General features: G+C 45.2%; 1 protein-coding gene across 1 annotated transcript in view; it reads right to left on the reverse strand.

The window, feature by feature from the left end:
- Positions 1 to 25,036, reverse strand: part of SYN3 (synapsin III) — a 376,352-nt gene that overhangs the window by 18,216 nt on the left and 333,100 nt on the right. The window contains 1 exon segment of the mRNA XM_078150457.1: positions 4,527 to 4,532. Within this exon segment, the coding sequence (XP_078006583.1) occupies positions 4,527 to 4,532 (6 nt within the window).

A 25,036-nucleotide genomic window follows, 5' to 3' on the forward strand; every position in this document is an offset into this window, starting at 1 on the left:
TAAGAACCCTTGAACTAGTCCAATCCATACCTGACATCCATGCACTATAAATGTTCTGCCAGCCACTCGCTGAAGGCCTCCAGGGTTGGGGACCCTACCATCTCCTACAGCAACCCATTCCACATCAGGACAGTTCCTATAGCTAGGAATTTTTTCCTGATGTCAAGACTTAAATTTGCCACTCTGCTACAAAGATGGATAGAGAGAAACATGGGAAGACTGATGTGAACTGTTGCAAAGTGAAGTCAGCAGAACCAGGAAAACAATGCATGCAATGGGTACAACAATGTAAATGAAATGAACAATAATAAAAAAGAAAGAAACCGAATGGTATGTAATTATAATGACCAAGAAAGAAATGGGGAAATGTTTCTCCCTGCCTCCTGTTGCAGAAGTAGAGTGGTGGGGACCTTGGATGTGAAACACTCTATATATTCTTTGCAATTGTATTCCTATCTGCTAGTACAATGCCTGGCACATAATAGGTGCTTAATAAAGAAGAAAAGAAACAAACATTGAGCACCTACTATGTACTAGGCTAAATGCTTTGCAAATATTATCTCATTTGATCCTGAGATGGATGTGGTTATGATTTCCAGTTTTGCCATTGAGGAAACTAAGGTCTATAGAGCTGAAGTGACTTTTTCAGGGTTGTACAGCTTGTAAGTATCTGAGGTCAGATTTGAACTCAGGTCTTCCTGACTCAATCACTGTTATTATTAACTTCATGTTGTTTGATCAATGATGTCACAGTCGGTTGATGTGTTAATTTTGCTGAACTGGTTTTTTGCTTTTCTTTTTATTCTTCCTTGAAAAGGATGCCTCACCGGGTGGGGGAAGTGAGAAGGATCTTGTCAGAAGGGGAGATGATGTAACATGAAAGATATCCATAAAATGTAAACTTTTCAAAAACAGGGTATATCCTTTGGTGAAGGCAGTGACAGTCTGGTTTTATCTTCATATCCCCCCCCGCACTTTGTATGTAGTAGGTGCTTTTAAAAATATTCACTCAATTGAATTGAGTTGGACCACAGTTCCCTTTTCTTTAAAATGAGGGATGGGGCTAGGTGGTTTCCAAGGATCTGCCCAACTCCAAATTTGAGATTGAAGGAAAGAGGTAGATTTTGATTTGTGTTTGAAGATTGCCAGATCGTTCCTGCCTTCTGCAGATATGATGGACAGCTGAGTGTCTTCCCTATCAGGATTCTTCAACCCCTGACAATGGGTGGAGATAACTCCCACCTCAATCCACATCTTCCATTTCTAAATGCTTTAGTCTGAGGCCTTGGAATGGGATGAGCTCAACTATCAACATACTTGTTCAGTCATTTTCAGTTGTATTTGACTCCTCATGACCCCGTTTGGGGTTTTCTTGGCAGAGAGACTGGAGTGGCTTGCCATTTCCTTCTCTAACTCATTTTACAGATAAGGAAACTGAGGCAAATGCGGTGAAGTGATTGCCCAGGGTCACACAGCTAGAAAGTATCGGAGGCCAGATTTGAACTCAAAAAGATGAGTCTTCTTGACGCAGGCCTGGCATCTATCCACTAAGCCACCTAGCTGCCCTCACCAACATACTTGGTCAGTCAGTTCCAATAAAGGGGAAGGTGTGTTTTTTGTTTTGTTTTGCGTGTGTGTGTGTGTGTGTGTGTGTGTGTGTGTGTGTTTATCCTGAAAGGTTAAAGGAGTTGCTGTTAACCATAGTGAGAGGATTCCCAAGCACTCTGTTCCTGAAACCTTGGTGGACCCTCATCTACAATCCCAAGCCCTCAAGACTCTGGCCAGGTTCTAGGATGGGCACTATTGAGTTAAGTAGGTCCTTCTGATCTCCCCAGTTGTTGGTGAGTGCCTGATGGAAGCCCTCCCTCAGACCACCTCCAATTTCTCTCTTCTACTGGTTCCCTTTATAAGATCAGAGATTTGGAACCAGAAGATCCCTTCCAGGGGGGCTAATCTAGTCCTCTCAGTTTACAAAAGAGGAGACTTTGGCTTGGAGAAATAGGTCGATTTGCCTAAGGTCCCACAGACTGAAAGCCAGAGAGGCAGGCTATAAACCCAAGTCTCCCATGTCTCCAGAATAGTTCTCTTCCCCATTGTCCCATGCTGCCTTGTGTCTGCTGAAAATGAAATGCAGTGAGTTCAGGAAGAAGATGTGGGATGGGATGGGGTAGGGGCAATAAATCATGGCTGGCCCCCCTTGCTCATTGCAGGAGAGACCGAGGGCTAGCCCAGGTGGCAGAGGGAATTAGAGAGATTTGGTGTGTGAATGGAGGGGAGGGATAGGACCAAGGACCATAGATCTAAAGTGGAAGGGACCCCAGGGGCCATTGAATCTAACCCCTCATTTGCCAGAGGAGGAAACTGAGGCCCAGAGAAGTTGTAATTTTACCAACACCATATCGCTTGTGTATGAGGTTTGAACCCGGTTTCTCTGTCTCCAAATCCAGGGTACTTTCCACTGGGGAGGAGGTAAAGGGTTGGGAAAGTAGAGGTAGAGTGAGGGTGGCTTACTCAAGCTCCCCAGAACAATGACAGGGTAGCCCAGGCTAGCTTGAGGGAAAGTGTATGGGGGGTTCTGTGTGAATAAGGGTTGGCAAAGTGAGGCCAGAGAGATGAGGCTTCTCTGGCATTATTCACTGGCTGGAAACCCCCTCTGAATGTTTCACAAAGAAATGCTGAAAACAGGAAATCCTAAATGAACTGTGCTCAGAGATGAACCAGGCCTTGCCCAGAGGCCTCCAGTGGGGATACAATTAACTTTCTGACTTCACTGATGCCAGCTCCCACCCTGGGAGTCTGCTCCCACCATCATTCCTCCCATTTCCTCCTCTCCTCTCCTCTCCTCTCCTCTCCTCTCTCCTCTCCTCTCCTCCCTCCTCTCCTCTCCTCTCCTCTCCTCTCCTCTCCTCTCCTCTCCTCTCCTCTCCTCTCCTCTCCTTCCTCTCCTCTCCTCTCCTCTCCTCTCTCTCCTCTCCTCTCCTCTCCTCCTCTCTCTCCTCTCCTCTCCTCTCCTCCTTTCCTCTCTCTTCTCTTCCCCTTCTCCCTCTTCTCCCCTCCTCTTGCCTCCTGTCCTTTCCCTCTCCCTCCCTCCCCCTCCCTCTCCTCTCCTCTCCCCTCTCCTTCTCTCCTCTTTATAACACTTCCCTTCTCAGTCTCCTCTCACCTCTTCTCTCTGCTTCGCTTTCTCTTTGTCTCCCAGTTTGTCTCTTTCATATTCTATCTTCTCCTTTTTTTCTTCAGTCTGTCTCCCCCATTTCTCCACTCCCTCCTCTCAGCTTCTAATCTCTCTCTCTCTCTCTCTCTCTCTCTCTCTCTCTCTCTCTCTCTCTCTCTCTCTCTCTCTCTCTCTCTCTTCTCTCTCTCTCTCTCTCTCTCTCTCTCTCTCTCTTCTCTCTCTCTCTCTCTCTCTCTCTCTCTCTCTCTAGCTCTTGCTCCACCTCCCTCTCTCCTTCCTCTCTCTGTCTCTCTCCTCTCTCTCGCATTCTTACCAAGCTGGCAGGGACAGTGATAGACAGAAACCATCAAGTGCAATCCACTCATTTTATAGATCAGAAAATCGAGGCCTAGAGAGGCTCAGGAACTTGCTCAAGGCCACACAGCTTATAAGCATCAGAGACAGGCTTTCAACCCATCTCCTGAGTCCAGAGCCTGTACTCTTTCCTCTGCCTGTCAGTGTATGACACCTCCTTCATTTGACAAATAAGGAAACCAAGGTCTACAAATAGGAATTATCATCATACCTTAGATTTAAGGCCAGACCTTTGATCCAAGCTCTCCATTTTACAGGGATGAAACTAGAGAGTCAAGTGACTTGCCCAAGGCCACACAGGCAGTGGCAAAGCCAGGATTTCAATCTAGGGCCACTGACTCCAAATCCCAGGATCTTTCCACTGTGGTTGGTGCTCAGAATTATAGGTTCCCAGAGCTGGAAGAACCTCAGAGATCATCTGATAATAGTTAATAATACTAATAAGATAACATTTATACAGTACTTTAAGGTTTGCAAAGCACCTTACAAATATTATCTTATTTGATCTTCACAACAACCCTGAGAGGTAGGGGCCATTATTATCTCCATTTTACAGTTAAAGAAATTGAGGCAGAGAGAAGTTAAATGGCTCATTTAGGGTCTTACAGCTAGTAAGAGTCTGGGCTGGATTTGATTTGAACTCAGGTCTTCCTGACTCGAGGTCCAGTGCCCTAGCCACTGGGCCACCTGGCTGCCTGGGTCATTGAGTTCAAAGAATTAATCATCTATGACCAGTAGATGCACACTTTTATTTGAAGACTGACAGGGATGGAGAATGACTTTATCTTTCTGGGTCTCAGTTTCCTCAACTGTACAATGAGGGCTTTGGGCTCAATGGCCTCCGAGTTCCCTTCTAGTTCCAAATCTAGGGTCCCATGACTGCTTGGGGCGGCTGATTTTATTTGCGGGTGGTTCTGATTGTGAGGAAGTTTTTCCTTTGTTTGACCTGAAATCTGCTGGGATTCTAACCTGGCCCATAAAAGAGATGAGGTGAAACCTTCCCCTTCCGGGAAACCCCTTAAAGAACCAGCCCCAGTGACACCTGTCTGTGTTAGGCTGTACCTGGTTCCCCTTGCTGCTACTCCTGCCTGTCCCAGTCACCTCAGGTCGGCTTTGTATATGTATATTGCTGGCTCCTCCGTCAGAATGTCAGCTTCTTGCGGGCAGGGACTGCTTCAGGTTTTTCCTTGGTTTTCTCAGTCCCTGGCATAGTGCTTGGCACATAGCCCAGGTTTAATAAATGCTTGTTAATTGTGATTGGGGACAACTGAGGATTTCTGCCAGGTGTGGACTCATCCACTAGCCAACAAACATTTCTTAAGCACCTACTACACGTCAGGTACTGCACTGAGTGTAACGAAAGCTAAAAATAGTCCCTGCCCTAATGAGTTTACAATCTAATAAGTGGGAGAGGAGGACAGAAGAGAGGAGAAAGCTGAGAAAACAGTTCCTTGCTAGGAGTACCATAGTGAATAGAGCGTGGGGCTTGGAGTCAGGGAAACCTGAGTTCAGATCCTACCTCTGTGTGAGCCTGGGCAAGTGATTTAACTGCTGTCTGCCTCACTTTCCTCATCTGTAAAATGGGGATAAAAATAGTTCCTTCCTCCCAGGGTTAGTGTGAAAATTAAATAAAATGATATTTGTAAAGCATTTTGAAGACCTCGAAGCTCTAGCTATGATGATGATAATGATGAAGACGGTGGTGATGATGATGACAGCGTCACTATCTCTCTGATCTCTAACCAGACTTATGGTATAGATGGGTTATCTATCCTTCTAGCGTCCTGGGGCCCTTCTGGAGTCTGACTCTGTCATCTGACATGTATTATACCCTTCTCAAATTTATGTCAGCAACCAATTTGATAAGCATGTTAGCTATGCCTTCATCCAAGGTACTGATACAAAGGTGGAGGGCCAAGCATAGATCCTTGGGGCACTCCACTAAAGACCTCCCTAAAACTTGACATTGGCCTTCTCTGGGACACTGTGAAGAGCAGCCAGACCTGTCCCATTTGGGCCATGATGGTGAATGAGATGGTGTCTTGATACCAGCTTGAATTCTATGAGAGAAAAAGCAGTCTTGGCTTCTTTTTTAATCAGTCTATCAATCAATGACCAGTCTTAGGAGGTAAGCCCCTCAGCGGCAGGGACTCACTTTTGGCATTGGTATCTGGCACAGTGCCCGACTCATAGTAGGCATTTATATGTTGTTGACTAATTGAATGATTATTTCAGGTGTGTCTTCAACTCAGCCCCTTCTTGGTGGGGGGCAGGGGGAAGGCAGATGTAAACATGGGCCCTGGTCTCAAGGTGCTCGTGCTTTCCGCTGGGGACATATGACTATATTTAAAAAATAATATAAAATCCCATGCTAGATTAAGTGATAAATGTGAATAAGGCAGTATGATGAAAGCATTGACTTAGGAATCAGAGGACCTGGGTTCAAATCCTACCTCTCACATTTGGTGACCTTGGATAAGTCACTTAATCATCCTGAGGGTCAGTTTCTTCCCCTTGTAAAATGGGGGCATTGGACTAGATAGTGTCCAAGGTCACTTCCAGTTCTAGGTCTGTGATCTTATGATCTGTGGTTTTAGCAGCATCAGAAACTCCTGGTGTGGCAACTCCTTCCATTAATACAGATTTCTCCCCATAAATGACTTAGTAGAGAAGTTCTAATGAGACATTAGAGACACTTATCTGTGTGCCCAGGGTTGCAAAGCTAGTAAGTATCAGAAGTGGGATTTGGACCCCACTTCTTCTGGTCTCCTGGACTCCATTGCCTCAGTAGATTTTGGGGTGAAGGGGAAATGCTGATGGAATTCAGAGAAGGCAGAGGTCAGCCTTTGTTGGTATGGCTGGAGAAGGTGGGTTCAGCTGGGTAGTGAGGGGTGGGTGGGCTATGTTATTATTGTTTGTCTTTCATTCTCTCTCTCTGTCTCTCTCTCTCTCTCTTTCTCTCTCTCTCTCTGTCTCTCTCCTCTCTCTCTTTGTCCTCTCTCTATCTCTCACTCTCTCTCTCCTCTCTCTCTCTCTGTCTCTCTCTCTGTCTCTCTGTCTCTCTGTCTCTCTCTCTCTCTCTCTCTCTCTCTCTCTCTCTCTCTCTCTCTCTCTGTGTCTCTCCCCCCCCCCTTTTTGTTAGGCAATTGGGGTTAAGTGACCTGCCGAGGAAGTGTTATGTGTCTGAGGCCAGATTTGAATTCAGGTCCTCCTGACTCCAGGGCCGGCACTCTATCCGCTGGGACACCTAGCTGCCCCTCATCATTCATTCTCAAGAAGACTAATGGGCAATGAGTATGTGGAGGGAGGGAGGGCCCTCCTAAGGAGAGGAATTGCATAGACCGAGTCCCTGAGGTGGGAGTCTAGCAGAGTAGTGGGAGACACAATGAGATGTTAGTATGAGGAACTCTGTAAGTCAGAGGACCTGGATTCGAATTCCACTTTTGCTGCTTACTGTGTTCTTAACTTCGGGGAAGTCATGGTCCTTCTCTGGGCATGTTTCCTTACTTGTAAAATGAGGGGAGGTTGAACTAGATAATTTCTGTATTACAGGGCTAAGAAGACCTCCCTAAATGGAAGTAAGGGAAACGGTAGGTTACCCCCAGCCACTCCTAGAGGCAGCCGTGTCCCCCGAGGGCAGCGTGAGAGTGGAGGGGAGCTGTCCAGCTTAAGGTCATTAAGGGGAAGCATAAAGATGGGGCCGGATTCCCACATCCCAGCTCCAAATCACACATACATTTGCAAGCCAGATGGGAGTGTGATGCATTGTCTTAGACTCTTAAACTTCAACCCGATTCATAATTCTGGTATGTGTGATTTCCTCCCACCCTTGGTCCATCTCTCTTTGTCTGCTTTTGATCTGGACTCTGCCTTCTGCCTTCAGACCCTCTGCTTGGCACCTTGTATGTTTAGGAACCGACCCCTGACTTTGACCTTGGCCTTCTTGCCTGTTCTTGACAAGTTTGGTCAGTGTCCATAGGAGGCTGGGGGAGGGGGGGGGGGACCCTCAGATCCAGCCCATGGCAAGCTTAATCTCTCCTCCTGCTAGGATTTTATTCCAGGATGCTAAAATTTTGAGGGTGCCAACAATATTTTTTCTTTTTTTTCTTTTTTGAATAATATTTTATTTTTCCCCCAATTAGATTTAAAAACAATTTTTAACATTCATTTTTAAAAATTTGAGTTCCAGTGAGGTCATTTTCCATAGAGATTGAGGCGACCCTCCCGGGAACTTCCTTAGGCACTCAGTGGTTATCGATTCTTTCCCTTTTGTTGGAGAGTGAATCTTGAACTGATCCTTTGGTAAGTCTTTTTCAAAAATTATCAACAATCACCTCCATAAGCTTTTGAGTTTTAAAATTTGCTCCAATGATATTCTGTCCTGGTGGACAAACCCCATGTGAGCTCATTGCTAGCCCCATCATAGGTGATGGTGGGCTTTTCCTGGGCACACTTCCGCTGTCCCCGTTCAACCAAATTCCCAGCTGTTGGTCCTGTTCCCCTGGCTACTCAGCAGTGGCTGGGCTTTTAGCAGCACAGAAGCTTTCTGGTGGCCAGGTGCTTGTTTTCTTCCCCAGATGGTTTGCTTTCCAGGTGAACTCCCCTGCCCCAACCGTCCTTGGTCCCAGGTGCAAAAATTCCTAGTTATGGCTCTGGAGTGGAATGTCACAGTAAGTTTCCCATGTAGGACCTGTTGAGAAGATATTGAAGTCATTTTTTTCCCTCCCTTTCTATCCTCATAGATTTAAAATAGAAGGAACCTTAGAGATCATCGAATCCAGCCCACTCATTTTACAGATGAAGAAACTGAGGACCCCCAAAATCTAGTGAATTGTCTGAGGTCACACAGTAAGAGACAGATGAGATTTGAGGCCAGGATCTCTGACTCTAAAGCCGTGTACTATGCCACACAGCTCCCTGCTGTTCATTCTCTCCTCCTTATCCTAGCTTTTTTTTTTTTTGCATGTCTACATTCCATTGGCACTGTGGGTAGATGGGATTGTCAGAGAATAGTAACCCATGTAAAAGGCTGTCTAGACACCAAAGTGAACATCCTGTCCCTTCTTGGAAGGACCCAAGCAGAGCAATCTCTCCTGGCTGTGACCTGGATCCAGCTTTGAGCTCTGACCCTGTTTGGAGACTTGCCCCAGATATCTCAACCCAAAGGTCTCCTGCCTGGGACAGCGTGGCTCGGGGCCGCCGGCATAACTGGGGCTTCGGGCTGACAAACAAGGCAGGCGGCCACTACCTGAATCACCGGCATTACCTCCAGCTGGGAAATAGACTCAGAGAGAGGTGATGGAAGCCAGGACAGGGGCCGTATGGCTTTTTCTGTGAAGAAGTTGAAGCTCTGACATGTAGGGGAATCGCCAAGGGTGGAATGTGGGATACTACAAATGCAAAGTTCCTTGGAATAATTTTAATTTAATTTAATATTTATTTCCTTCCCATCATCCCCCACAAAAAAAGTTGAGGTGATTTGCTCAAAGTCACACAGGTAGTGAGTATCAGAGCTTGGGGTTCAAGACCAGCCTTCAGACTCCAAATTCAGTAGGCTGCTTCAGGTCAATGTGAGGAGCACTTTAAAGGAATTATTTGGAAATTAAGGGGCAGGTAGGTGGTGCAGCGGATAGAGCACCTGCCTTGGAGTCAGGAGGACCTGAGTTCAAATCTGGCCTCAGACGCTTGACACTAAACTAGCTGTGTGACTCTGGGCAAGTCACTTAACCCCAATTGCCTCACAAAAAAAGAAAAGACATTAAATGGCTACCTCATGTGACAGTGAGTCCCTGTTGTTGGTTGTGCTCAAAGGATTATGGGAATGGTGATTTAGGACCAGAAGAGACCTGAAAGCTTGTTTAACTGAATCTCCATCATTTTATTGGTGAGAAAACCTAGGCCCCTTTTATTCATAGCAACTAGTTCAGCTCTTGTAAATGGTCTATTGGGCAGGTAGGTGGCTTAGTGGATAGAGTAGTAAGACTAGAGGCAGGAAAACCTAAGTTCAAATCCAGCCTCAGACATTTACTAGCTGTGTGACCCTGGGCAAGTCACTTAAGCCTATTTGCCTCAGTTTCCCCAGAGAGTCACGACTGAAATGACTCAACAGCAAGATGGTCCATTACAGTTGTCTCCTAATTGTTCTCCTTGTCCCAAGTCTCTGTTGATTATAATCCACCCTCCACACAGCCCCCAAAGGGATAGTCCTAAAGAACCAATCTACATCACCCCTTACTCAATAATCTCTAGTGACCCCCTATTGCTTGCTTCAAGGGTCAAATAAAAACTCTTCTGCTTGTCGTTCAAAGCTCCTAACGACTTGGCCCTTTCTTACTTTTCCAGTCTTCTTGCATTGTTCCCATTCACACACTCGATAGTCCATCCATACCAGCTTGCAGTTTCTCATGACATTCATCCTTGCCTTTGTCATCCCTTATGCCAGTAATACTCCCTCCTCCTCCCTACACCCCCCATCTCTTAGATATCTCTCCTTTAAGACTCAACCCAGACACAACTTTCCATAGGGATAATTTCCTGGTCCCCCTAGCTACTAGTGTCTTCCCGGCTAAGATTAATTTGTATCCGCTTTGAAAATATCTTGCATATTTTGTATCTTGTATGTCTCCCCATTAGAATGTAAGCTTCTTGAGGATAAGTGCTATTTCGTGTCTGTCTTTGAATTCCTAGTGAGTTTTTCTGAGTTCAAATCTGGCCTCAGTCACTTACTGCTTGTGACTCTGGGCATATCACTTTACTTTGCCTCAGTTTCCTCATCTGTAAAATGAGCTGGAGAAGGAAATGGCAAGCCAGTCCAGTATCTTTGCCAAGAAAACCCCAAATGGTGTCATGAGGATTTGGACATGACTGAAATGAACAAACATGAGGTAGACAAGATAAATTGGGGGTGGTCTTGGAGGCGCTAAGATGAAGGAGGATAAAGGTAAGACTTGAGCTGAGATATGAAGGAAGCCATAATGACTGGTTGTTTGTTGGTGGATTGTCCAAGGTCACACAGACAGGAGCAGAGAATTAGATGCACACCTGTAAGGGGCATTCTGTATTGCTTGGGAGGTTGGTCTCTATGACCTCTGAGTCCCCTGTTAACTCTCAGATTCTAGAAGGCTGATACAGGATCTAGACTGAGATTCTAGCACAGAAAAGTAAAATCTGGGAGAAGACAGGATGGAAGTGTACAGTCATGTATAGGGAAGAAGGGGGTGGATGACAAGCATGCACACAGACTTACTCACCCCCAGCCCTAGAGCAAGGGGGCCACCCTTGAAGCTTTAAGTCGAGTTTTTGATAATAAACAAAAAGAAAATTCTACAGCTAGTAATATCCATATGGAACTTGTTACCCCAAGAGGGAGTCTAGGCTAGAAATAGAAAGAGATTCCAAAAGGGTTTAGATAAATTCAATAATCCCTTTTGAATAAAGTCACGATGGTTAGCATGAGGGTTCTTAACCAATTGGTGTCATGGTCTCCTTTGTCAGTCTGCTGAAATCTATGGACCCCTGCTCACAGGACCTTTTTTAAAGGCATAAAATCAAATGCATAAAATTACAAAGCAAGTCAATTATATTGAAATGCAGTTTTTCAATTTTTTTTTCAAGTTCATAGACCCCAGGATGAGAAGCCTTGGGCTAGAGGAAGCCAGGAATGTTCATAGTTACAGCCTCAGACTTTTTTGAAGAAAGTATCATGGAAGACAATGGTTGTCCTCTCCAATTTACCCTAGCAATTAGTAACCCTATCAGTTGCAGAAGGAAAGGCAGTGTGATATAGTATAATGGCTAGAGGTCCTAGGTTCAGATCCTGGCTCTGCTTGTACAGGTGACCATGGGCAAGTCATTTTTCCTCTTCTGCACAATGAGTGTATTGTATTAGAAGATTTCTAAGATCCTTTCTAGCTTTAAACTTTCCACCCTATCATTCTTTATAGACTTACTAGCTTCAAAGTCCTGGGCAACTCTCTCTCTCTCTCTCTCTCTCTCTCTCTCTCTCTCTCTCTCTCTCTCTCTCTCTCTCTCTCTCTCTCTCTCTCTTTCCCTCTCTGTCTGTCTGTCTCTGTCTCTCTCTCACTGTGTCTCTCACTGTCTGTGTCTCTCTCTCTCTCTCTCTCTCTCTCTGTCTCTCTCTGTCTCTCTCTGTCTCTCTCTGTCTCTCTCTCTCCCCCTTCCTCTCCCTCTCCATCCCTGCCCCATATATAGCTCCCCCATTAGAATGTAAGCTTCATGAGGGCAGGGACTGCTTCAGTTTTCCCCTTTGTTTTCTGAGTCCCTCGCGCAGTGCTTGGCACATAGCCCAAGTTTAGTAAATGCTTGTTGATTGATTGAAATCAGTTGCCTCTGGAGACAACTGAGGATTTCTGATATGTATATATATGTATATATATGTATACATATACACACATATACATATGCATATTTATGATTCTTTATAGACTTACTAACTGTAAAATCATGGACAACAAAGGGTAAGTATCAGATTGGTTGTGACCTGCACTGGTAGAATTATAATAATAATAGCTAGCATTTATGAAGTACTTTAAGATTAAAATAGCACTTTTACAAATATTATCTCATTTGATTCTCACAAAACTCTTAGAAGTTGGTGCTGTTATTGTCTCCATTTTAGAGATGAGGAAACTGAGGCTAAATGACTTGTCCAGACTTACACCTCTATCTGAAGTGGAATTTGAATTTGGGTCTATCCTTTGTGATACCTAGCTGCTACCTTGACATCTAAATACATCAGATATAGAATTCTGAGTTGGGTGGCCCAAAGGACTGACATTTCTTTGGTTCTAACTAGATCCCAAACACTGCCCCCCCTTTTCTAACAGAGACCTAGCAATTCTGGATGCTATAGGGAGGATCAGACCTTGGTGCCTCTCATGGTGAGCATGGGAAAGGAGATCTGCCACCATCGTGGTCGTCATGGTCATTGTGGTCATCTTCTCCTCCTCCTTGTTCTCCTTGTCCTCTTCCTCCTCCTCCTTCTCCTTCTCCCCCTTCTCCCAGTCCAACACCCAGGCTAGTGACTGAATTCTGCCTCTCTTTTCTGGGTCCTTTCTCTCTGGTTCTTGCGGGTGTTTATGCTGTGGCTCAGGCCTTTGCCTTTGTTCAGTTTTAGGGGCACGGAGGAAGGTGGGTAGGGTGAATGAGAGCATGTGCACGTTGGGGGAATTTGCTGGGGCTTGTTGACCACTGTGAGGGGGATCAATGCAAATTCTGCAGGCAGCAGGAAGGTGTCAGGCTGAAGAGTTTGACAGTGCCGATTAGATCATAGGGCGCTTTGTAAATTGTGGACCTATGAGGACCACATGGGAGAAATCTTTTGAAAGTTGTTGACTATAAATAAATAAATATAGGATATCCTGTAGGATCCTATAACATATAGGAACATTGGAAAGAAGATTTGGAACTGAAAGGAGACTGGAGGCAGCCTTCCCACCCTGGAGATGCCTCTCCCTGAGGCCCCCTCTCCCGATTGGTGAGTCCTTAGCTCAGATGGCCATTTCTGGAGAGGCTCACTTCATGCCCAGCTTGCTTCACTCTCTGACCTTCACCTCCTTTGTGAGGTTGCTAGGTGGAGCCGCAGTGAACAGAACACTAGGTTTGGAGTTAGGAAGACCTGAGTTCAAATCCAGCCTCAGCCACTTCCCAACTGTGACCCTGGGCTTAACCTCTGTCTGCATTGGTTTCCTCAGCTGTAAAAATGGGGATAATAAGACCCACCTCCCAGGGTGGCATCAAAATGAGAGAATGTTTGTAAAGACCTTAGCACAGTGTCTGGAATGCAGTAAGCACTATTGAAATGCTAGCTATTGTTATTGTCTTCTCCCATTAGAATGTAAGTTCCTTGAACCAGGAGAACATTGTACACAGCAGCAGCCGTGTTGTGGGATGACTGACTTTGATAGACATAGCTCCTTTAAGCATTGCGGGGATCTAAGACGTCTCTGGAGGTCTCATGATGGGAAATGCTCTCCACATCAAAAGAACTATGGAGTTTGAATGCAGATCGAAGCAGACTAATTGCTATTTTTTTCTTCTGTTGTGTTTTGTTTCCTCTTTCTGGTGGTTCCTCCTATTGGTTCTAATTCTTCCTTACAATATGACTAATGTGAAAATATGTTTAATAGGAATGTATATGTAAAGCCTATATCAGATTGCATGCTGTCTTGGGGAGGGAGGGGGAGAAACATTTAAAACTCAAAAGCTTATGGAGGTGATTGTTGATAAATCAAAATAAATTAATGAAAAATTAAAGAAAAAAGAATGTAAGTTCCTTGAGGTTAGGGATTGTCTTGTCTGCTTGTATTTGGGTCTCTAGGGCTTAGCACAGTGCCTGGCATGTAAGAAATGCTTAATCTATTACTAACACTTTATCTAATTATATATATAAAATCTATAATTGACATGATAATCTATACATGTAATATTTAATACTTTATCTGTTTATATGACTCAGCCCTCTCACTTTGCACATGAGGAAACTGAGGCCCACAGAGGAATCATAGATCTTCTGATAGAACATAGATGTTCTGCCTTTTTTGACTGTCCCCTTAGTCTCCTTTTTTGGGTCATCATCTTTTCTTCAGCTCCTAAGCAAGGCTGTCCCATAAAACTCTGTCCTGGCTTTCCCTTATGGGCTTACATGATCTTAGATCCAGACCTGGAAGAGATCCCCAAAGCCCTCGAGTCCAAGTTCCCCATTTTACAGATGAAGGAAACTGAGGCCCAGAGAAGTGAAGAGATATGCCCAAGGTCACACAGGTGGTAACTAACACAGGCAGGATTTGAACACAGGTCTTCTGACTCCCACACCAGCCCTCTTTTCATTGTACCATGCTGCTGATTGAACAAAAAAGGGGGGAGGGAAAACAGAGGCCAGAGGATGAAGAAAGGGAAAGTGAGAAAAAAACACACACAAAAAGGGAAAGGTGGAAAGATTTTCTCATGCCTCCCTTGGGAGCTGCCCCCATTCATTAACTCACAAAGGCTCAAGGGATGGAGAGGCTCCCTTGACTGACATGTGTGGGTCTGCCAGGCATTGGGTGCTGTTTGTCTAGGGGGGGCGGTGTCCTCCCATGGCTGCGGGCCTTTGTTTGCCCAAGACTCTTCCCTTCACATTAGGAGAATCTGGGCCAGCTGGGCTGCCAAGGGCCCCTTCTTCAGCCCTGGGGGGGTGTCTCAGCAGGGGAGGCTAGAAGATTCACCCGGCCCTGGCTCCCAGCCACTTCTTGTCTCCCTGTCTTCGCTTGGCTAGGGTGCCGCTCTCCTTGGCTCCAGGCCCCTTGCTAGTCTTGCGGTACAGGGCCTGGAGGGCAGCATTACAAGCCTGTAAACTAGAGGCTGCTCTGGATTAGGATTCCTCCTCCCTGCCTTGGTTAATCCCCTTCCCCCACTCTTTACCTCTCCCCAATCTCCCTGGGCCTGGCTGGATGAAGGCCTGGGTCACTGGGGTCCTTGTAAGGCAAATTAATCTCATACTCCTCTTGCTGGAGCTGATCTGAGGCATGCTCTCCTCCTTGGGGTGGGGTCTGAGAACATGACCTCTCAGGCAATGAAAAGAAAAATGCATTGGGGCTTTGAGGGGCATCAATCACCCGTGAAATGAAAAACCCCAGTGTGAAAGATACAGACAAGAGAGATCACTCACCATCGGTCCCCCCATGGTCACTGCGGCTGTCTCCGGCTGTCACTCCCCACCCGGCCCCCTCGCCCCCAGTGTCAGGCACAGTGGGGGCTCAGGGAACCTTTGACCTGACTGGGTGTCCCTCCCCATCGACTGGTGGGGCTGCTTTCTTTAGTAGGACAGCTGGATCCCCAAGTTAACTTCCCACCAAGGATGCCTCGGTGCCTTGGAGCTGGAATTCCGGATCATCTTTAAAAAAGTAAAAACAAGCCCAAGTAAAACAGATGGCGGCTTAAGCCAAACTTGTTATTTCAGGCACAGGTTGAGCCCTTCCATCCAAGCAGCTGAAGTCTGGGGAGACTCAATGGGTAGGCCCGTCAAGGCCTGGCTTTTAGTGAGGGCGTACAGCGAGCAAGATGTGGAAATTAGAAGTCGCCCTGGCCTGGGAGAAGAGGCCCTGGGGTCTTGCTCCTGCTCTGTCTCAATTGTGTGACCTTAGACAAGTCCCTCACTGGGCCATAGTTTTTGTCTCCTCAGACTGAGGGCCCTGAATTGCCCTCTAATATCTAATATCGGGGCAGTGGGACTTGAGTGGAAGGAGGGTGAGCTTTGGAGACAAAAGACCTAGATTCTAATGCTACCCGTGGTGCTTACTAGTTGTGTGGCCAGACAAGAGCGTCATCTCTGTAGGCCACATAAAAGGGTGGGGTTGAATTCCATGGTGTCTGAGGTCCCCTCCAGATAAAAACCCATGAAGTTATTTCAATTTTTTTTTTATTTCTAGGCACACCAAATGCCTAGTGTGGTGTTTTGAATATACTAGATGCTAAAGAAATGGTTATTTAACTGGAATCATAAGAGGGTAAATAACAGGCATGGGATCTGCCTTCAAGGAGCTTATAGTCTGACTGTCTGTGTGTCTGTTTTTCTGTCTGTCTATGGGTGAGAGTAGATTATGGAGGACCTGGAAGGAAGAGTTCAGATTGGATGTGAGAGGAGGTGGGAAGGGCAGCTAGGTGGTGTAGTGGATAGAGCACTGGCCCTGAAGTCAGGAGGACCTGAGTTCAAATGTGACCTCAGACACATAACACTCACTAGCTGTGTGACCCTGGGCAAGTCACTTAACCCCAATTACCAACCAACCAAACAAACAAAAACACCTCAAAGAGAGGAGGTGGGAGTATCAGATATAGACTTTAGAATATTGAGCATCACAGACCAAGGGGATGGAAGAGGGAGGGCATTCCAGGCGAGGGGCACAGAGTGAGTAACAGTGCAGAGGTGGGAACAAACACTACATAGTCTGGAGACAGTGAGGAGTCAGGCAGACTGGAACCTAGAGTGACCAATGGTGAACAATTGAAAATTAGGCTAGGTAGGTAAGATGAGGACTTAAAAACCAAAGCGGGTTTAGACTGGATGTGGTAGAAATAGGGAGCTACTGAGGATTCTTGAGTGGTGGATTAGGTGAGAGGATTAAGCAGTGGTGGGCAGTGGGGTCAGAGTGTGAAGAATGTAATGGCGAACTTACTAAAACTATTAAATTTATAATCTAGGAGCCAAATATTCCGTCTTCCCAAGTGCCTGCTAAGCTTTATTTCATCCATCTCTTCCTTTCCATCTATCCCCGCTGCCATCCTCTAACCCAAGGTCTTATTATCTCATGCCTGAATTATGGCACTGATCTTTTTCTCAAGCCCTAACCTCTCTCTTGAGCTTCAAATCCACTGGGCCTCCATTTTGTCAACTGAAAAATGAGAGCATTGGAACACAGGAGGGCAGCTGGGTGGCATAGTGGATGGAACGCTGGGTCTGGAGGCAGGCAGACTCATCTTCCTAAGTTCAAATCCAGCTTCAGACACTTACTAGCTGTGTGACTCTGGGCAAGTCACTTCACTATGTTTGCCCCAGTTTCTTCATCCATAAAATGAACTGGAGAAGGAAAATGGCAAACCTCACCAGCATCTCTGCCAAGAAAACCCCAAATGGAGTCATGAAGAGTTGGACATGACTGAGCAACAGTAATACTTTCTTTCCTTTATAAGTCAAACAAAATAAACACAATTGTTTGTGTGTTGTGTCCCAGATAGACTGAAAACTCCTTGAGGACAAGGCATATCTTTTGCTTTTCTTTGTATTCCCAGTATTTGCACAGTACCTGGCACATAGCAGGAGTTTAATAAATACATACTGACTGACCTTCCAGCTCTAAATCTATGTTCTTGTTCTCTTTCTGTGTGAGACAGCCTTGCTGTTTTCCTGGCACCTCAGATTCAGGGCTTCCTAAGCCTAATTTCTTTCTTATCTCTTCCCCAGAACACGCTCCTCCTCCTTCTGACTTCATCATTTCTGTCCGGGGCATCATCCCTTGCTGACTCTCCCACATTTGGTGCCTTGCCCTTATCTTTCCCTCCTTCCTCTCCCTGCCCTCCCCCCTCCAGGAAGTTGGCAAGTTGTCTGTAATCTCTGTCTTGTCCATCTTCTCCTCTCCATTCCAACATCCACCATGCCAGGGAGGCCTTCATTGCCACCCACCTGGCCTATTGCATCAGCTCCACTGTCTCTGCTAGTCTGGAGGCAATGTGGTGATATGGAAAGTACAGGTCATCTGTTATCAGAGGAAGGACCTGGGTTCAGATTCCATCCCTGCCACTTACTACCTGTGGGTTCTTGGGGAGGTCACATATCTTCCTTGGGTCTTGGCTTCTTTATCTATTGGGTGAGGGGATATACGTAGAGCATTTTGCAAATTTGAAGCACTATAGAAAGGTTGTTATTATTCACTCCTAATCTATCCTTTAGGCAGCTAGGTGGCGCAGTGGGTAGAGCACCAAGCCTAGAGTCAGGAAGACCCGAGTTCAAATCCAGCCTCAGACGTTTACTAACTGTGTGATCCTGGACAAGTCATTTAACCTTGTTTCCCTTAGTTTCCTCATCTGTGAAATGAGCTGGAGAGGGAAATGGCAAACCACTTTAGCATCTCTGCAAAAAAAAAAAAAGCAAAACCCCAAAGAATTGGATATGACCATAATGACTGAATAACAACAAATCTACCCTTTATGCTAATGCCAGATTAATGCCAACACTCTGCTCAAATCCATTCCATGGCCAAGCATGGTGGTACATACTTGTCACCCCTCATACTTGGGGGCCTGAGGCTGGTGGATCACTAGAGCTTGGGAGTTCTGAGCTATAGTGGGCTAAGCCAATCGGGTGTCCCCATCAAGTCTGGCACCAATATGGTGGGTCCCTGGGAGACAGGACCACCAGGCTACCTAAGGAAGGGTGAACCAGACCCAGGTGGAAAAATGGAGCAGGTCAAGGCTTTTGTGACTATTAGGATGGGGATTAGCTCATGAGTGGTTGCTGCCCTTCCAGATTGGGCACAAAAAGGAGACCCAGGGTCAGAAGACAAAACACAAGAAATAAGCCAACTACTCAATGGCTCTGAATTTCATCATCATCATCATCATCATCATCATCATTGTCATCAACATCATCGTCATCATTCTTAGATGCCTTTATTATTCCCAAAATAAAGTTCAAATCTTGACATTCAAAAACAAAAAAAGTCTACTTAAATGTAGGACTATAGTTTTAGAGCTGGAAGGGATTGTAGAGGCCATTCAGTCTGACTTCTATACTTTACAGATGAAGAAACTGAGGCCCACAGTGTCAGACTGATTCACCCAAGGTAACAACAGCTAGTAAGTGGCAGAAATGGGATTTGAATTCAATTCCTTTGACTCCATAGCCAGCTCTTTTAAAATCAGGGGTGAAATTGGGAAAAGGAAAATTGGAACTCAGGTGCCATGACTCCAAGTTCAGTACTGAAACAAGTATTTATTTTTCACCCTGTAGTTGATATTACAGGAATACTCAAGTACCCCAAGACCAGTGATGTATAAGGAGTACAATTTTTAAATCCAAAGTCATGTTCTGGCTTTGAGTTTGAGGGTCCCAAGGCTGTTCTAAGCATGGAAACAGTCTCAGGTCTGGTGAGGGGGGCAGACTGGACAGGCTTGGTATATAGAATTTGTTAAGAACTGCATCTATTTGAGGACTAGCTTAAGGGAGGTATAGTTTTCTATGATTTGATAAAGCCTCTCCTATTCTTCTGAAAAAGATGGGCAAGTATGGTTTAGGCGATAGTACATGGACTAGTTGAATGAATGAATTAAAAGAGTAATTATTCAATTTATTATGGATATCACCTTGATAAGAGGTCTCCAGTATAGTGCCCCAGGGATCTGGGCTTGGGCATGTTCTATTTAATGTTTTTTTTTTAAATGGATGATTTGGATATAGGAATGAATGGCACATGCCTATCAAATTTGCAAGTGATGAAAAACTAGGAGTCGCTAATACACTAGATGAAAGGGGGGTTCAAAAAGATCTTGACAACTTTGATCATTAGGCTGAATTGAGTCAGATGAAATTTAACAGAGATAAGTGTGAAGTTATACTTAGGTTCCAAAAATCATCTTCATCAGAACAAGACAGGGGAAGAAAGACTAGACAGCAGCTTATCTGAAAACGGTTGTTGTAGACTGGGAGGTGAGTTTGTCAACAGCATGACATGGTTGATAGCGAGCAAGAGCCGCTTTTAAGGACTTTTAAGATAGGCCATCATCAGTGGGGAGGGCAGTAGGGATATTCGGGTTGTATCTTGCCCCGGTCAGACCATATCTGGACTGCATTAATCCTGGGAACCATACCTTAGACAGGATATTATTGGTGATCTAGAAAATATACTAGGATTGCCTTGAGTTCATGGAAATGATCAGTTGCAGGAATGGAAAATGTTTAGCCTAGAGAAGAGAAGACATGGGTGGCAGTGGGCAGTGGGTAGTGGTGGTGGAGGGCAGGAACCATCTTTAAGTATCTGATACATCTTCAAATATCTCTCATGTGGAAGAGACTAATCTTGTCCTTCTTGGTCCCTGAATCAGGAGCGATGGGTGAAAGTTGAGCTGGCAACATGACGCAATGGATAGAATGCTAGACTTGGAGTCATGAAGACCCAGATTCAAATCCTGCCTCTGACACTTAGCAACTGTGGAACCCTGGACAAGTCTTAAGCCTCAGCTTCCTCATTTGTAAATTGTGTTATCTTTCCCTATTAGAGTATAAGCTCCTTGAAGGTGGGGATGGTCTTTCTCCCAGCACTCATAGTAAGTGCTTAATAAATGCTTGTTGAGTTAACCTTGAACTAGATGACCTCTAAGGTCTAAGGTCAGGCTCTAATCTATCATCCTCTGATAAATGGAGAAGAGGGCAGTTTAGGCTTGGTGTCAGGACCAGCTCCTTAATTAGAGCTGTCCAGAAACCCGGCTACTAGAGATCCTTAAGCAGGGTCTCAATGGCCACTTGTTGGCTTGTGTTAATAATGGAGTTTCTTTTCCAGCCTGGGCTCACCCAGGTGGCTTCTGAGATTGTGTGAATCTGTGACTGTAAGTGTGGAGAGGTACATCACAAACTCTGACAAGTTCTACCCCTGTTGCCCCCAAGTCACACATAAAGAGTGACTTACTTGTTTTTGTTTTTGAGGCCAGAAGGGATCATGATCTGCGCTGATGGAAGGCAGCCCCACACCCAGGAAAACACAGATTCTTGAAGGAAATGAATGAGGACCTGGTTAAACGTCATGCTTACCTCAGTTTGGGCGAGTGTTAGAAAAGCTGTGGATTGTCTTGAAAGGTTTGTAAGCTGTTTTCTGAGTTTCCCACAGAGGTGGTGAGGGAAGAAGAGGGCGTGGGATGGGACGAGGCAGGGAATGTGTTTGACTCCCTGGATGCTTGACTCATTGGAGAAATATTGGGAAAACACACACACACACACACACACACACACATACACATGTTACAGTAAAGCAGAGCTTTTTGTGTGTGAGTGAAAGGTACTCAGACATAAAAGCTGACAGTGAGGCTGTGGCAAATTCAGAAACCACTAGGCATGACTCAGAGCTCCTGTGATCGAGAGAGGTCATAGGGTTAAGTAGCAATTGTGGCTATTAATGCATTCAATCTAAAAAAATTAATTTTGGGGCGGCACTACCCTGGCTCGGTTCCCAGAATTTCCTTCCTGTAGGGAGGTAGGGGAGAAGAGTCGTGATAGAGTGGAGAGCATTGGATTAGGACTCAGATAGACCTAGTTTGAATATTCTTTGCAATTTGTCCAAGCCTCACTTTCTTCATCTGTACTATGGACAGACTAATGCTTGATTTCAAGGCATGATTCCCTCTCACACACTCTATGCTTCGGCCATGTTGGCTTCCTTGCTATTCCATTTCCTTATCTTTGCCTAGGCTATCCTCTGTGCCTTCAATGCCCTTCCTCACCTGTGGAGCCTCACCTTCCACACCCTTGGAATCCCACTCTCTTTCCAGGCTCAAGTCAAACACCCCCTGGAAGTCATTCCTTTATCAGCATTTCTTACATTGATGGTACTCACCCCACTTTCTCAAATGATTTTTTAATGTATGTATATATGTACATATGTATACCCACTGTGTGCTTATTCATGTAAACACTTCTGAACAATAAGCATTCTTCATCTATCTTTTTTTCTCTTATATCCCTGTCCATAAAGTGAGATTCATGGATGCATGTACAAGCCAGAGTATAGAGAGCTGTTCTAGAAGCCAGGGAGACCTGGGTTGAAGTCACATCTATGGCACATGCTGACTGTGTGACCTTGGGAAAGTCATTTCCCTCATCAGTGCTCTGGGCATCTCTTTATAAATTGTAAACAAGGTGCCTCCCTGCATTGGTACAATAAATTTCTTCACCTAGGAGTGCCCTATGCTAATAAAAATCACAGGTTTAGTCCTTATCCCTATATGTATTTATTCAAGTGTTTCTATAAATTCGTGTCTCACTCTATGCACTAACTAATCTTCTCACCACTACAGCCCGCCACTGATGCCTCATTATGAAGTGGAAGTGACCCAAGGTCCATTGAGTTATTGGCTCCTCCGATTGGTGGCCAATAAGGAGGTTGCTCCATGATCTCAAAGTGCCAACTCTTCTGTTCTGAGTCCCACTTGGTCAGAAGAAGAAAGGAAGCTCTGCCATGTGCCATGGGATGGCCCATTATACCTCCCTATGGTGTAGAGGTGACCCTGAGTCAGCTGTGTGAGCTCGGACCTGGCTGACCAAGCTGGACAGGCCTGGGGATGGGTCTGTCTATGATTCAAGGACCAGCCTGGAGAGAATGATCAGCAGACCAGTGGCCAGGAGGACACAGCCACAGCCATTGAAACTTGCACCCGCCACTTTCCAAATCCTAGAAAGGTTTCGGTCTGTGTCCGTAGGAGGGAGGACCCAAACCCAGTGAGACCCCAGAGCCTGGAAGAACTGAGGCGTCATCTGTGTCTGTGTACAAGCCTTCTCTGTCCCCTTCCCCAACCTTGTCGTAAGGTCATTGAGGGCATACGTGTTGTTTCTCTAACTACCCCTGCCTCTCCCAGAGACGGCATCACACACATGAAGGACTTGATAGATGCTCAAGGAATAAGTGTTGGGTAAACAAATGAATGAATGAATGAAAATTTTGTCAAGTGCTTCCTATGTGCCAAACACTACACTAGGTATTGATGATGGCTGCAAAGAATCTACATTCTAATTGAATTAATGAAGACCTTAACACAGCCCCTCCATTGTTCCATAGGGCCAGCGTGTGAAGCACGAGGAGAGCTAAGCCTTCTGGGACAAGCCCTACCTCCAGTTCAAAGACACATCTTCCCTTGAGCCTGCACAGTCAGTTTAGTTTTGTTTGATTTGATTCAGTTCAGTTCAATTAAATATACATTTATATATTTATTTATTTTTGTGAGGCAATTGGGGTTAAGTGACTTGCCCAGGGTCACACAGCTAGTAAGTGTTGAGTCTCTGGTCTGACACCGGATTTGAACTCAGGTCTTCCTGACTCCAGGGCCATTATTCTATGCACTTTGCCATCTAGCTGTCCCTAAGTATACATTTATTAAGCACCTACTTTATACCCCCCTGCCTATTATGCTGGGTGTTCGGAAGACAAATACAAAATGGGAGAGTCTCTGTCCTCAGGGAGGACCTTAGCCCTAAATTCTATATAACTTTATATTTTGCATCTTTAATGCATTTATTAAGTCATGTCATGTCAACAAGCATTTATTAAGCACCTACTGTGTGTCAGGCACTGTGGTAAGTGCTGGGGATATACAAAGAAAGGCAAAAAACAATCCCTGCCCTCAAGAAGCTTACAGTCTCATGGGAGAGACAACATACAAACATCTACAAAAGGCATACATATGTATACATGCATGCACACACACACATACATGCATACATACATATATCCCTCCTGGAACAAAACAAAGGGAGATGAGCTGAGGTTAGCACTGTAAGACAGATTTAAAAAATAATCATGATTATGTAGTAAGAATGGGGAAAGGGGGAGAGATCTAGTGGCTATTGAAATTATATATATATATATATATGTATCTATATCCATATGTATTTATATTCTATAGACAAAGAGAGGATACAATGTATCCTGTATACACACATCTACACACACATATATGCATATGTGTACAGGATACATTGAAGAAAACTAACAGAGAGAAGGTACTAGCTTCCTGTAGGAGGTGGGATTGTGGGTGGGACCTAGAGGATGCCAGATTGGCTTTTCTCCCTAGGTGTTGTGTTGTCTTACTCACTGCTAGACAGTGAGCTCCTTGAGGGCAGGGATGGGGTCTTCCCCAAGCTTTGCATCTCTTCCAGCTGCTGTCACAGGGCTCCCCACCCTCCAGGTGCTTCATTGAGATCAATCACATCTGTACTGGGGATAGAGGGAGGCAGGGAGGAGAGGTCTGGCCCATGGGGAGAATAGCCTGCCCAGAGACTACAGCCCTGGGGCCCCGGTCATGGGGACAGTGGTCCTGGCTGAGGGCCCAGGGGTCAGAGTGAGCCCCAGCACTGGGCAGACTTTAACCCCGCGTCGGAGCCCAGCCCCTGGATTCCAGTACTGGCCAATTTGTTTTGGCCAAAGCAGCTTCTGAAAAGTCGCAGTCCTCCTCCCCACTTGAAACATAATATTTGCTCCTTCCCTATCCAAAGGAGAGGATGAAGCCTCCATTCTCTCTGGCCCCCTTAAAGCAGGAGTGTTTTTCAAGCCCTCTCTTGAAGACCAGGCTATTTTTCTTCCCAGGCCCTGGGGGAGGATGACAAAACAGGCCTTCCCTGAAAAAAAAAAAAAGGGATTTTTTCCCCCTTCATCATATGATGAATAGTGGCTCTGTTTTTGTTTTTGTTTTTGTTTGGAGGCGGTGAGGAGGGGGAGAGGTGGTGGGAGGAAAGGAGCTAGATTTAAAATAAATAAAAATAATGTTCTCTGGTCGGCTTTGGGAAAATCGCTCTGACCACCTCATCAGGCCAATGCCGTTCCCTCCCAGAACAAAACAAATGGAGGTGAGCTGGCTTTGGCCCTGCTGAGATGGATTTAGAAAATAATCGTAATTATAGAGTTAGAATAGGAAGCCGAGATTTAGAGGCTGTTGAAATGATATATAATAATATCATAGGTATGTGTGTATGTGTATAGATGTGTATTATATATGTGCATACATGTACATAATTATGTACATGTAACGTGTACATTGCACATATATAAGTATATGTAGGTTATGTATGTCGCATACATGCCTGTGTAATGTATATATCACATATGTGTACATTATATGTATATATGTATAATATACTATGGGTGCATCTATGTATATGTGTTGATGATGGCTGCAAAGAACTGACATTCTAATTGAATTAATGAAGAGCTTAACACAGCCTCTCCATTGCTCCATAGGGCCAGTATGGAGAGC

This window comes from Phascolarctos cinereus, unplaced genomic scaffold, assembly GCF_003287225.1.
Source record: "Phascolarctos cinereus isolate Bilbo 61053 unplaced genomic scaffold, phaCin_HiC Scaffold_1;HRSCAF=81, whole genome shotgun sequence".
NCBI classification, from domain to species: Eukaryota; Metazoa; Chordata; class Mammalia; order Diprotodontia; family Phascolarctidae; genus Phascolarctos; species Phascolarctos cinereus.